At 26.6% G+C, this 13,057-nt stretch overlaps 3 protein-coding genes across 5 annotated transcripts; 2 read left to right on the top strand and 1 right to left on the bottom strand.

Annotated features, from left to right (window-relative positions):
* Window positions 1-3,573: 3,573 nt before the first annotated feature.
* Window positions 3,574-6,639, top strand: LOC122522020. The gene is made up of 5 exons (XM_043642806.1): window positions 3,574-3,859; window positions 4,484-4,830; window positions 4,927-5,198; window positions 5,265-5,496; window positions 5,654-6,639. Exons 1-5 carry the CDS (start codon window positions 3,831-3,833, stop codon window positions 5,824-5,826), a joined length of 1,053 nt encoding a protein of 350 aa, XP_043498741.1. The 5' UTR covers window positions 3,574-3,830; the 3' UTR covers window positions 5,827-6,639.
* A 1,166-nt stretch (window positions 6,640-7,805) lies between these two features.
* Window positions 7,806-10,981, bottom strand: LOC122522018 (FGGY carbohydrate kinase domain-containing protein). Of its 3 annotated transcripts, none has more exons than XM_043642802.1 (11): window positions 10,893-10,981; window positions 10,180-10,426; window positions 10,010-10,121; window positions 9,709-9,946; window positions 9,490-9,620; window positions 9,234-9,416; window positions 8,944-9,151; window positions 8,725-8,875; window positions 8,589-8,663; window positions 8,227-8,504; window positions 7,806-8,131 (listed from the first exon to the last, which is right to left on the bottom strand). In XM_043642802.1, exons 1-11 carry the CDS (start codon window positions 10,907-10,909, stop codon window positions 8,041-8,043), a joined length of 1,731 nt encoding a protein of 576 aa, XP_043498737.1. In that variant the 5' UTR covers window positions 10,910-10,981; the 3' UTR covers window positions 7,806-8,040. The 3 variants fall into 3 exon arrangements, with proteins under 3 accessions (XP_043498737.1, XP_043498739.1, XP_043498738.1); XM_043642804.1 differs by having other exon boundaries at window positions 10,180-10,328; window positions 10,893-10,974; XM_043642803.1 differs by having other exon boundaries at window positions 10,828-10,895.
* An 84-nt stretch (window positions 10,982-11,065) lies between these two features.
* Window positions 11,066-12,680, top strand: LOC122522023 (ribonuclease P/MRP protein subunit POP5). Its single transcript, XM_043642808.1, has 5 exons — window positions 11,066-11,369; window positions 11,487-11,626; window positions 11,706-11,875; window positions 12,028-12,179; window positions 12,613-12,680. Exons 1-4 carry the CDS (start codon window positions 11,350-11,352, stop codon window positions 12,145-12,147), a joined length of 450 nt encoding a protein of 149 aa, XP_043498743.1. The 5' UTR covers window positions 11,066-11,349; the 3' UTR covers window positions 12,148-12,179; window positions 12,613-12,680.
* Window positions 12,681-13,057: the final 377 nt, after the last annotated feature.

Genomic DNA, 13,057 nt, shown 5'->3' with positions numbered 1-13,057 from the left:
TACGCGCCGGCGAAGAAAAAATGTTAGTCTTTTAGGTGTAGTTTACGTTAATATTATTAGATATATTAAAATGAATAAAAAGAAATAAATGAAAAAAAAGAAAAAAAAAAGTAAAATAAACAAAGCCTATATTACAAGAACATTATAGGAACTCTCGTGAATGATAATATAGTATAAGGAATTTGAATAAAAGTAATGAAGATGAGTGAAGGGGTAGGGGAGGGGGAGTATGAATGATAGAAAGTAATCGTATGTGAAAGAAAGAACAAAAAAAAAACAGAGAGATAGATAGATATATATATGAAGAGAAGGAAATAGGTCTGGTTTTATGTGTTGAGAGCGTGTACATGTTTGATTTTATGTTCACCATGCCTGCCAAACTGTCTGTTTGTCTACCAGTAGCTATTACTGTTACACTAGGAAATACTATAGCGTATACATATATTAACATGTTCGCGTTTATGTTTTATTATTAGTGGTTTCTTTCATCGGCTCTGCAGGGTGTGGTGCGACTGAATCTTTTTATTGTAATACCACTGAACTGCGCCTTCCTATGCACGCACTATAATATATATATTTGATTTATATATGTATATATATATGTTTTAGGCATATATATACACTAATCAAATAATACGTTAAAAAATTATGGAACAAGACAGATTGCTCATTAACTTTTAACGTCGATCTCAATTGTAAATATTTAAATAGGATTTTTTTTCTTTAATGTCATGTGAATGATGATTTTATTTTCAAAGCAGTCATTTTCGTTCTGCTCGAGAAAATATATAAAAAAAAAGAAAAAAATGAAATAAAAGTAAATAAATACAAAATTTATATGTATACATATACTTATATGCATATAAATATACAGGGTGGCCCAGTTTCTATCCGAAAAATTTGTATCGACTAATTCTATAAATAAAAATAGAGAAAATTTGTTTCATATTAAACACGTTCGAGATTTGTAAATGAATTTATTCAAAAATGAAACTACAATGGGACCGATTTTCTCGTCAGATATACAACAAACATAGGAATAAATCGTTCGCTATTTTATTATAACTTTTTTTTAATTAAACATTTAAAAACTCATTTCACTTTTTCTCTTTTTCGTTTATTTTTATTTATAGAATATACTGGTAAAGTTTTGCCCGAAAAAAAAGAAAATTAACCTGGGACATTCTGTATATGTGTGTAAATATATATGTGTACGTGTATACGGTAATTGGATCGCAAGAAAAAAATAATAATAAATTTTCTTCATTATTATATCGTAATAAAAAAAGCATCCATGGCTGGAGTGTGAAGAAAAAAAAGAAAAATAACGTAAAAGAATTTAATGACACAGTGACATTTCTTGACATTTGTAATTTTCGTTTTCTTTTTTCTTAATTTTTTTTTTATTTCATTTTTATGTTATTTAAAAAAAAAAAAGCCGATCGCATCACGAAAATTGTTAAAAAAAAAAAACGAAACGATTATTTAATATAACACGTTCTTATACGATTTCTTGTTTCATTTGATTTCGATTTGATTGGACTCGAATTGTTTTTTATTGTTGTTGTTGTTGTTGTTGTTGTTTATTTTGCTTCTTTGTTTCTTAAACAGCATCCACCCATTTTTAAACGACAAGATACAAGTATAATTCTCCACGATTTAAAATCAAAGAATTATTTTGCAAAAAATTCATCCTACACATTTAAGAGACACACATACAAACGCGCGCGCGCATAACATACATTTTACATACGTAAATAAATTTAAATTGTTGAGGAAACAAAATAAAAAAAAATTAATAATAATAATAATAATAATAATAATTGTAATAATAAAAAAACAAAGTATTTTCTCCGCTCGTAACACACAACAAGAGAAATTATATGAATTCGTACCTAAGCACTTCTCTCTCTCTTAATTAAAAAAAAAAAGGAATAAAATAAAATAAAATTAAATAGGATCGACAAAAAAAGTTGTAGGGAGATTTTTAAATGTTTAATCGATGCTGAATCAACGTGCATGCGTTCTTAGAAATCATGACATCGTTAGATAATACGCATTTTAAAAGAAATAAAAATAACGACAAAAAGAAAAAAAAGAAAAAAAAGAAACGCGGGACAAACGCGCGGTACACCGGCCAAATAAAAAAATTCTTTTTAAAAATAAATCGTCAACAAAATCGTGGACCTGAAAACGGTAGCAACAAAAAAGAAACAAACAAAACAAAACAAATGTTATAAAATGGAAATATAAAAGACGTATTTTAATTTGTATTTTCTAGCAAGATGATTATAATATGTACCAATCAAAAAAGAGATTTAAAAAAAACTAAAAAGAGGAAAAAAATTAATAATAATATTAATAATAATAATAATAATAATAATAATAATGAATAAACAAATAAATAAATTAATAATAAGAATATAAAGAAAAAAAAAAAACGTGTGTCGAGAAAGATGCGAAAAAGAAAAGAAAAAGAAGAAGGAGAAGACGAAAAAAAAAAATTGTACAGAATTTGTCACGTCGTTTATCGTGGTATTTTTTTTATAAGTATACATCGAGAAATAATAATAAATAAATAAATAAATAACGATATAAATAATTATCGGGCATGTTAAAAAAAGCAAACCTTGCGCAAGAATAATAATAAAATAATAATAATAATAATAATACAGCAAAACAACAACAACAGAAATGAATTAAAACAAAAATCGAAAAAAGTGCGCGCTTCTTGTGAAAAAAAAAAAAGAGTTGTGTTCTTCTCTTTATCTCCCGAATGCATACATATGAAAGTGCAGTATAATTCGTGTGTATGTAAATTAAAGAAAAAGAAAAAGATACAAAAAATATTAATTAACAAACAAACGAAAATGGTTGAATGAATGTGCCGGCCTAAATTCTCATCATCACGCTATATCTATTTAAAAAAAAGAAAAAAAAGAAGAAGAAAAGAAAAAAAGAGTACTTTTTATATCAATGTGCCGATGTCCTTATATCTGCACCATCCTCTGGAAAAAAAAAAGAAATCTTGTTAAATTGTGTAAACCCCCAGCGACACTAACTCTTGTAGTTCTTCAGCGCCTCCCACCACAACATTCATCATCACTTCCATCACCATCACACACACACGATTTTGCTTTGTAAAACATGTTCGTAATAAAAAAAATCGACAAAAAAAAAAAGGAACAAAAAATGATAATAAAAAAGTATTAAAAAGAAAAAAAAAAAGTATCAAACAACAAAGACAAAAATTACAAAGTGTTTTATCCGATGCGATTCAATTAATTTCCAAAAGCCCATTCAAACGTCCAAAAATATAAATTTTATTTGATTTAAATTCATATAGTAGTAGATTCGATAAATTTGATATATGATTTTGTTTCCCCTGAGATCTTTTTTAATATTTTTTAATTTATAAAACGAATGAAAGCTATAAGAAAAACTAGATATAAAAAATGAAGTAATACAAAATTTATTTTATTATTTATATATATTATAAATTACAATTATTTATAATATTAATTAAAAACAATTAAACGAAATTATTTGAATTTATGAAAATATTTTCGTAATTGCCGCCACGAGTGTATATTTGAAATAATCGATTGTATCGATCGATTTTAGTTGATGCCAAGTGTCGATAGGTGGCGCATCGATTCGTGCGTCATGGAATGTCAGTAGGAAATGTATCTCTGCTCCGTGTAGACGGTAGTGCCTTTGGTTTTTTTTTTCTGTTATTCTTTTCAATTATTGTTTAATGCATTATGTTAATTTAAATTAATTATATTTTGTTATATTACGAGTAACTAACGTAAGAGTGAATGTGAAAAATGAACAATGCGAAAGTGAAAACTACAAGGTAAACTATAAGAATTGTTGGACAATACTTGTTGCATGCGGTGTTGGATGACAAGCTACTACATTTGTTTACATAAATACATATTTTTTATTATAATGAATTCATTTCCCCTTACTGTAGACAAAATTGTAACTCGATAAATTTTTAAGTTAAATTAGCTATCAGAAAAGCATTACGAATAAAATTTTTTTATCATAATTAATCTCCTTTGTCGTTGCGTATTTGCTAGCTTGTCATTCTACACGTCACAGAATGATTATTATAAATAATTATTATAGCTAAATGGTGATTATTTTATTCGTTAAACTTATTTTTTAAAAGATAACCTATTCTTCTAATTTTTCTAATATTTGGAATAATGATTGTTAGTACAATTTTCTCAATGTTGTAATTATCATTTTTTTACAAAATTTTTGCAATATTAAAAGATTATGTAGATAATATATATTTATTTAATAAGTATCCAAAGGGTTTATCAGTCAAACTGCGTAACTTTAAATAATAATTTTGTTTTGATTTTCACCTATAAAATATGCTTGCGCAGTTTGTTCAATAAACCTCAGGACGTTCTGTATATATAACTTGGAGTAATATTATTAATTAATTTCTATATATCTAACACAGAGATTGTTCGGACCATTTTGGAGATCACGGAGGATATTTCGATGTTGCTATACGACCGATGTTACAACAGGGTCACGAAGGAGAGTTATGCGGTTGGTTAAAAGAAATGAGTTTGATTCGCACTGTTTCAAATTGTCCTCATATAAATTGTAAAGGAAAAAGTTTAGTTTGGCATCCTGCCAGAATAGTAGATAAATATAACTGGACTTGTCCTCATTGTACCAAGAAACAATCTATCAGAGAGAAGTCTTTCTTTTTAGGAATTAAATGTGATTTAAAATTATGTCTTCAATTGATATTCGGTTGGTGTCAACAAATTTCTTACGAAGATGCTGCTTCCTATCTCGGTTGGTATTTTATCATAAATTTAATAATTATTAACAATCTAAAAGTAATGAAAAATGTATTAAGGATTTTGTTAAAGTATTGTAATCTATTTGCAGATATTAAAACTCATGTAGTTAAGAAAGTATACGAAAGATGCGACAAAGTTTCAGAATCTTATGTGATGAGTCATCCAGAAGATTGGATGTTGGGGGATAAGAGTGCAATAGTTATCGTTGATGAATTTCCAGGGGGTTGTATGGTTAGAAATTATGTAGATACAAGTTCTAATAGAAAACGTAACAATAATTCTCATACTATAGTTTGTATAGTTGAAGCGAATACTTTGCCACCACGTATGTGGTTGCATATGATAGAAGCAATACCAGAGGTAAAAGAATTTTTTAAAAATCAAGTATATTTGTATATTATTTTATATTAAATATTATATTTTTAGCCTATCAAAATGGATAATATCAAAAAAGATGTCGGTAGATGTAATATGGTGAAAGAGGCCTTGAAAGAAATAACAAGTCACACGTTACCTGGAAGTTGCATTATAGCTAATAGTAAAGCTCATTGCTGCAGCTATGAATCGTTGTTAGAATTAAAGCAATATAAAGTTATTAGCGTTGAGCAATTACAAAAGTTCGATCCACCAGGGAAATCAAAACTTCTGGATAATTTAGGTAAACTTTTTTTTATCTTTTTATTATTTTCTTTTCTTATTTTATATCTTTCCTTTCTTTTTCTTTTTCTTTTTATTTGGTACACATCTTAATGGAACATTTGGTACAACATCTTAATGGAAAAATCTTATTTGTTATCGTCGTCTATTTATTTAAGAAATTATTTGGAGAACGGGTGTAGAAATATGCGAAGAAATTCAAGAGACTACGCATACGTTGGGTCAACATATAATATCAAGGTATTTATGGAGACAAAGATTTGGTTCTTCGCCTTCAACAGCATTTCAACATATGTTAAATCATATTGCTGAATGTTTTCGATTTACATGAATTTGAATAATCTTACAATTGTTTATCGAATTTATTATTTTTTATATTATTAATGAAATGGCACAAAATATTGATTACGAAGTAGGATATATGATCAAAGGTAATATTTTTAAAAAAGAAAATTATTTTTTTTACAATATTAAGAATATAGATATATTTTTGAAATTGTAAAAAAAGAAAGAAACATATTAGTAAAAATATTAACCGATGCTTCAACACTATATATGGAGATAGTTACTCGTGAATTAATGATATATTTTATATAAAATGTTATTTTTATTAATAATGCAAATTATTATTAATTATCATAAATATACAAACACACAACACACACACATATATATGGTATACGTCTTCCAATGAATTTTGGGATATCTTATATGTTGAAATCGTATCTTTAAAACTATTGTTGAAATCTTATAGCTATATATCATTATACAAGATTTAAAAAAAAGAAAAAAAAAAAAGAATTATCTATTATATTCTGAATAAGCCTTAGATTATATCTTTAAGTATGTAATTAATGTCCCAATGATATTTAATCATTTTGACTTGACATATTATCATAGATACAGTTGATAATTTGTACAGATTATTCTATTGGAAGACTGATGAAGTTAATGATAATGGAATATTTCCAAATAATTGAATACGCTAATAATAATTTTCATTTTTAATTGATTTATCCTTTTTTTTTATTAATACTTGCGTGTATCGATAAAGAAGAAAAGAAAAGAACAAACATTATAATATTTTTTTTGAATTAAATTCTACAAAGTATCATTTCAACGAAGATATGAAATATTCTAGGAAAAATATAAAAGAAAAAAGATAGTGCAATCAATGAATAACCAATGTTTAAAATATAAATGGACAATTTTGTTTATTTATTTATTTTTAATATACAGGATGGTCCAAAGTTTTTCCATGTCATGTTGTCAGCGTTGCACGAAAAAAAAATAATGTTTTCTTATTTTCGTGCAAAGAATATACTGACACCGTTTGACCAAGAAAAACTACAGGCAATCCATTTATATATAATTCAATTTGAATCTGATAAAAGTATTTTTTCACAAACATAACGTTTGTAGCATCGTATCCAAAGCATTTTACCAGTATTATAACATATGTAATTGTACATTCGAAGAAACAGCAAGATAAGTTTTGTTTTAATCGTGAAAAAAATACTGGATTGAGTTATCGATGGAATAACTTGTATACATAACAATATTTTTGTGATAGAAAAAAAAAAAGAAAGAGGAATTTATTGCTTCCTAATATACATATTTCTATTTATTTATTAATATTCTATATGTAATTTCAGTTCTGCTCTTTTTATTCAAATAATATATTTGAAATCGTTTACACGCATAGAAAACTCCTGTTTTCGAATTTTGTAAATAATATTAAAATCTATTATCTTTTTTGAATTCGTGAAAATGCAAGAAAGAATGACAGCTTTAAAGAAGAAGAATATATTATATATTGTACTTTTCGAAGGATTCATTTGAATTTTTTACCAAAGTACATTATTATCGTTTTTTAGACTTGTATAATGATATTGGAGAGACGCTTAATACTTATTACTCAATATATGTCTTTTTTTTTAATTATTAAAATAAAAAAGAAGGTAAAATGTTCTTATATAGAATAATAAAAAACTTTTGATATTTTTTTCTAATGTGAAATTTTTAGCAATATCGTTATGAAGTATGTTTTTTCTAACTATATACAAACGAGTAAATTTAAGTATTAACGAAATGTATTAAAAATTGTTAAGCACAATATAAGCATTATTCTTTATATTATTGTAATTTGTGATAAAAATAAATATAACTATTATATTATATTGTCAACCAAGGGCTCCTGTTCAATCACTGATGTTGAACAACGATGGGGATTTTAGTACTTAGATGAGTAATCGTTTTGAAATACTTTGTATTCTATCGATTTCAGGGAAATGTTAGGATTGTTAGTACCATCTGGCTTCAAGGTATCTCAAACTCGAAAAAAGAGAGTAATTAAGACGACCATATAATATATATATATTGTTTCTTTTTTCTTTTTTTTACATATAAGTACAAAAAATATCTATAAAGGTTTGCACGTAATATAAAATCTTTTGAACAATATATATAACTTATATAAATGTTATTGTAATAGAGCAATAATGCTACAGATAAAAATGTTATTAACAAATAATATATAAACAAATCAGGTACTTATTTCTTCGTTCATAAACTTGTCATAATCTCTTTGATCTTGCACCATCTTTTTAAAAACTTCGTACTTTCTTAAATGATATCTGTGATGAAAAAAAGTTTTATAATTAAAAAATATATCAAATTTGTGTATAATGATTTTAATCAACGACGAACATTTGTAACAGAAAATACGCACTTGTAACATTCCAATTGAGGTTGAACAACTTTTGCATGACCTCCCATCGATTTTATAGCAGTGTCCATGGAAAGAAATTCTTTTGCTGCATATGATCCGAGAATAGCTGCTCCTATTAAAACTGATTCCTTTTCTGTAGGACAGAGTACGGGTAAAGCCAAAACATCTGCTTGAATTTGAACGAACAATGGATTTTGACTAAGACCGCCACAAATTAATATACTTTCTATTTTGTAACCCGCAGCTACCAAAGTTTCCAAAATATATTTCGTTCCATACTGAAATAAAAATAATAATTATATAAATATATATATATATATTTTTCAATATTAAAGTATTTGTATATTAAATTTACATTATACCGTTAATGCTTGTATTGTAGCTAGATATAATATTGCTAAGTTTTCTTCATCCACTGATAGAGACAAACCTGAAACCTGATTGAACAAAAAATTAGAACAAATGTTTAAATCGTTCTTTTAGTTATCAAAATCATACCATTCCCTTTAACGTTGGATCAGCAAGCGGGGAACGATTTCCATGAAAATCGGGCCAGACGTGAACACTTTTTGTTAAATAGGATACATTTCTAATATTTTTTTTATCCGCCATAGTTTGCAATAACGCAGATAAATGTTGTTGAATATGTCTGAAATAAATAATATAATTAGAAATGTACTCTAAAACCATTAATAATTATAATGTATTAAAAATTACTTATTATTTCCTAAAGATTTAAGAACTTTAGGAGTAGCAGGATGCGTATCGATCACATGATCAAGTAATTTTCCAGTTGCACTTTGACCACCTTCATGTAGCCATAAACCAGGAATCATAGCACTGTAATAAGGTCCCCAAATACCGTTAACAAATATTTTATTCTCGTTTACAGCCATGTGACATGTCGACGTACCACATATGAGTGCTAGAATTTTTTTTTTAAATCTTTTTTGTATTAGAAATTTATAGATAAAGGTCGGAATCATTTAAGTTAATATTTTACACACCTAATCGGCTAGTTAATTCGTTAGATATACCAGGAGCAGAACAACCGATCATACCAAGTCCACCAGCATGTGCATCGATGAGGGAAGTGCCTACTGCTGTTCCCTCTAAAAGTCCTAATTCTAATGCTGCTTTTGCAGATAATCCTTTACCAACTGGTTCACCAGGTGCTTTTATCACGTTACCTTTAGAAAAAAATAATATTTGTTAATAATAATATTGTATTATACATCAGCAAATATCATAGATAATTAATACCTAATTTACTCCAATTATTATCTTTGAGATCTTGTAAGCCAATTTGATTGAAAAAGTCTTCCTTCCAACCACTGTTATTTACACCAGGTTCAGCATAATAATTCCACTTGCAAACCAAAGAACACAAAGATCTATAAATGTATATAAACACACAAACGCACACACATAAATAGAATTTTAATATTTTAATAAAAATAAATAATAATAATATCTCGTTACCTAGATTCGGAACCAGTTGCTTTCCAAGTTAGAAAATCAGGAAGATCGAAAAGCAACGTCGCGCGATTCCAGGATAATGGTAAATTGTTTTTTAGCCAAAGCATTTTAGGTGTCTCCATTTCTAAGGAAACTTTACCACCTACGTAACGAAGTATATCGTGTCCAAGATTATTAATAAAATCCGCTTCCTTCTGAGCTCTGTGATCCATCCAAAGTATAACATTTTGTTTATCTTTGCCTATACAAGTAAAAAATATTATTAACAAATATTCATTTAATTTAGAATAATTGTTTATTTTACCTGATGGACTAACGCTGACCGGTAATCCATTTTTGTCTATTGCTACTAAGGAACAAGTAGCATCAAATCCAATACCTTTAATATTACCAATCGGAGTACCTTCTATAACTGTCTATAAAATGAATACGTAGAATGAATAAAAGTAAAAATTATTTATAAGAATTAATTACCTTAACTACTTTACAAACAGCGTCCCAAATATTATCGGAAGATTGTTCATAAAAATCTTTTGCTGGATGAAATATCTCAAGTGGGCATGTCGCTAGTTTAATAATTTTTCCATTGGAAGATACTAATCCTGCTCTTGCACTTCCAGTTCCTACATCAACGCCGACAAAATAGTTCATCATTTTACTTCCCCGAATGTCTGTACTTAAGAATATTGTATTGTTCATTAATGAAAGCCAACTGAATGTTCTGTACAGAGAAGGGATCCATTATGAATTTTCAGAAAAACATGACTTATGGTTATCAGTTGAAAAGTTATATGTCTATAATCCCAGATAATAATATCATATGACCCTGAGATAACGAAACTTGAACTTAGCGAACATATAAAGTAGGAAAATAATAGAATTAGAAAACTAAACAAATGCAATGCATTGAATGATTACTAAAGTACAAGCTGATATAGTTAAAATTATTTTTCATAATTTAAAATTATATATAATAAATAATTAATTAAATTAAATTGAAAATAATCTATAGCATATGCTGCAGAGATTAAAGAAATTATATGCTAATAATATAATTAATCAAAGTTAAGAATTGATACGAATAGTGTTGCACATAACATAAATTAAATGTTATTAACTCACTGTCAGGATAAGATATGAGTGACGTTTATGTAATGCATGGAAATTGACATTTCTTGCAACATTACCTTGACTTTTCATTCATTTAGCACGTTCTTGAATAACGTTACTGTGGTAACATACTTTTTTATTAATGTAATTTTTATTAATAATATATTTATATATATATATATATATATATATATATATAAACAAATATTATTGATAAAATTATAGTTATGAAAAAAATATTACATGAACAAATTCTAATTGTTCCAATAATTATTCCAATGCAATACTTTTTATTATGAGTTTCACTACGTTGTTTTTTTTCCTTATTAAGTTAAAGCCACGTGTGCAATAACATGTGCGCTCAGTATCGACCTAAACATTTAAACTAGTTGATGTGCTATGCTAGTCTCTCGTATCTTGAAATAAAATTTAACGATTTAAATAAAAATTTAATCATTATATTAAAATAATATATAATAATTTTAGTGTTATTTATAAATTATATTTTAAAAGTATAAGTGTGTAACATTTATAATGGTTCGTTTTAAACATAGGTAAATAAGTGTGTGTACACTATAGGTTAAGTTTATATATAAATATATTTAATTCGTATAGGTTAGATTAATATATGAATTAGAATTATTATATTAATCTTTTGTTTTTTATTTTAGATATTTTGCAGTTGAAATAGAAATAATGAATAATAAAAACAAATCACTCAAACCAACAGCATTGCTTAATGCAATTAAAAAAAAAATACAGCAATTATATGGAGATTATGGATTGGCTGCAGCATCGATTGGACTTTTAAGTAATTCATTTAATAATTAAGATTATATATATTTGTTTTTATTAATATATATATTTTAAATCATTTCCTTTTATTATAGCTAAATATTATAACTCGTCTACGAAAATAGCGTTCGTTAGAACTAGGCATGGACCACATAGATTTATATTAAATGCCCTTCCATTGATTACCGAAATTGATCATCAGACTGCTAAAGTAAATATTATTTATATCGGTGCAACTATAAAACATTGTTTCCTTAATGTTAGAGTAAGTATTAATATTTATTTTTTAATTTGACTTTAACAATTTACTTACCGACAATGAATAAGCATTGCTAGTTTAAAGCTTATTAATTGGCTGCCGATAAGTAATGCATTAAATATGAGTTTAATTACTGCGAATATTATTTTTCTGTTTAGAGATATCAGCAGAAAAAGTTGGAAGAAGTATGGGGCACTCTTAAAACCGATCATCAAAGAAAAGAAATGCTAAGGGTTTTGAATTCTACAATATCAGTGAAAGATTTTAACAAACAGTAAATTGATATAACAAAAAGACTGCTATTTATCAGGTCAGTTTTATTTAAACATTTCTAGTCAATATTATAAATAAATGATAAGTATTATAACAATTAATAACAAAAACTATCAGCACAGTCGGTGATGGGTTAACAAACAGTTTAGGTAGCGAACATTATCTTTAAATGAATTGTGTTTGTGAACCGGTCACTAACTATATTTTAAATATCAGTATTAATCTCGTATTGATACATAATCCTAACTCAATTAAAAATACTGTGAGCATCCATTTAAAATATTGATAAACTATTATATATACTAAACAAAATCTTCATATATACTAATCATTTATTTAACATAATATTGATTACAAATTTTTAAAACTACTGACTTAATAAATATAAATATATATTTGTTATTATATTTAAAAAAAAAAGAAAAAAGCAAAAATGTGATTAATAATATCAATGAATTTAACAATTATAGATGAATAAAATTTCAAAAGTGGCGCCATTTTGGCGTTGCGTACGTCACGCTTAGAGACGTTTGGCGCGTAATTCAAATTCGATGGGAGTAACCCCTCCTTTCTATGTACAGTGTTGGTTAGCATTTATGGTGGGAGAAGGGGGTGGTAAGCGTAGGGCTGGTTGCTGATCGCCGGCAGTCGTCGCTGCGGCGTTGCTGCAGTTTGTACATCGAATTGTTTCCGTCTTTGAAAATTAATAGACAAAGCACACGATACGAAATTAAATCGAATCGAATCGAATCGAATTGGTGGTATAGTAGTGGTGCTTCCATATAATAAAATCAAATTAGATTAAAATCTAATAATAATAATAATAAGAAGGAAAAAGATAACTAAATAAATAGATAGATAGATAGATAGATAGATAAATAAATAAAAAAAAAAAAAATAGAAAGATTAGTTTAT

The sequence above is a fragment of the Polistes fuscatus genome, unplaced genomic scaffold, assembly GCF_010416935.1.
Source record: "Polistes fuscatus isolate 324 unplaced genomic scaffold, CU_Pfus_HIC Scaffold5, whole genome shotgun sequence".
Classification (NCBI taxonomy): domain Eukaryota; kingdom Metazoa; phylum Arthropoda; class Insecta; order Hymenoptera; family Vespidae; genus Polistes; species Polistes fuscatus.
Note: the sequence above shows the minus strand (reverse complement) of the source record. Positions and strands in the feature narration are given on the sequence as shown.

What these genes read in the sequence shown, in the direction of transcription:
- LOC122522020 (XM_043642806.1), top strand. Translation starts at nt 3,831, where the DNA reads ATGAACAATGCGAAAGTGAAAACTACAAG. An exon ending in GCGAAAGTGAAAACTACAAG is followed by an intron (nt 3,860 to 4,483) that starts GTAAACTATAAG and finishes TATCTAACACAG; the next exon opens with AGATTGTTCGGACCATTTTG. An exon ending in AGATGCTGCTTCCTATCTCG is followed by an intron (nt 4,831 to 4,926) that starts GTTGGTATTTTA and finishes ATCTATTTGCAG; the next exon opens with ATATTAAAACTCATGTAGTT.
- LOC122522018 (XM_043642802.1), bottom strand. An exon ending in CGAATTAACTAGCCGATTAG is followed by an intron (nt 9,152 to 9,233) that starts GTGTGTAAAATA and finishes AAAAAATTCTAG; the next exon opens with CACTCATATGTGGTACGTCG. An exon ending in AAATCTTTAGGAAATAATAA is followed by an intron (nt 8,876 to 8,943) that starts GTAATTTTTAAT and finishes TATTTATTTCAG; the next exon opens with ACATATTCAACAACATTTAT.
- LOC122522023 (XM_043642808.1), top strand. Translation starts at nt 11,350, where the DNA reads ATGGTTCGTTTTAAACATAG. An exon ending in ATGGTTCGTTTTAAACATAG is followed by an intron (nt 11,370 to 11,486) that starts GTAAATAAGTGT and finishes TTTTTATTTTAG; the next exon opens with ATATTTTGCAGTTGAAATAG. An exon ending in AGCATCGATTGGACTTTTAA is followed by an intron (nt 11,627 to 11,705) that starts GTAATTCATTTA and finishes CTTTTATTATAG; the next exon opens with CTAAATATTATAACTCGTCT.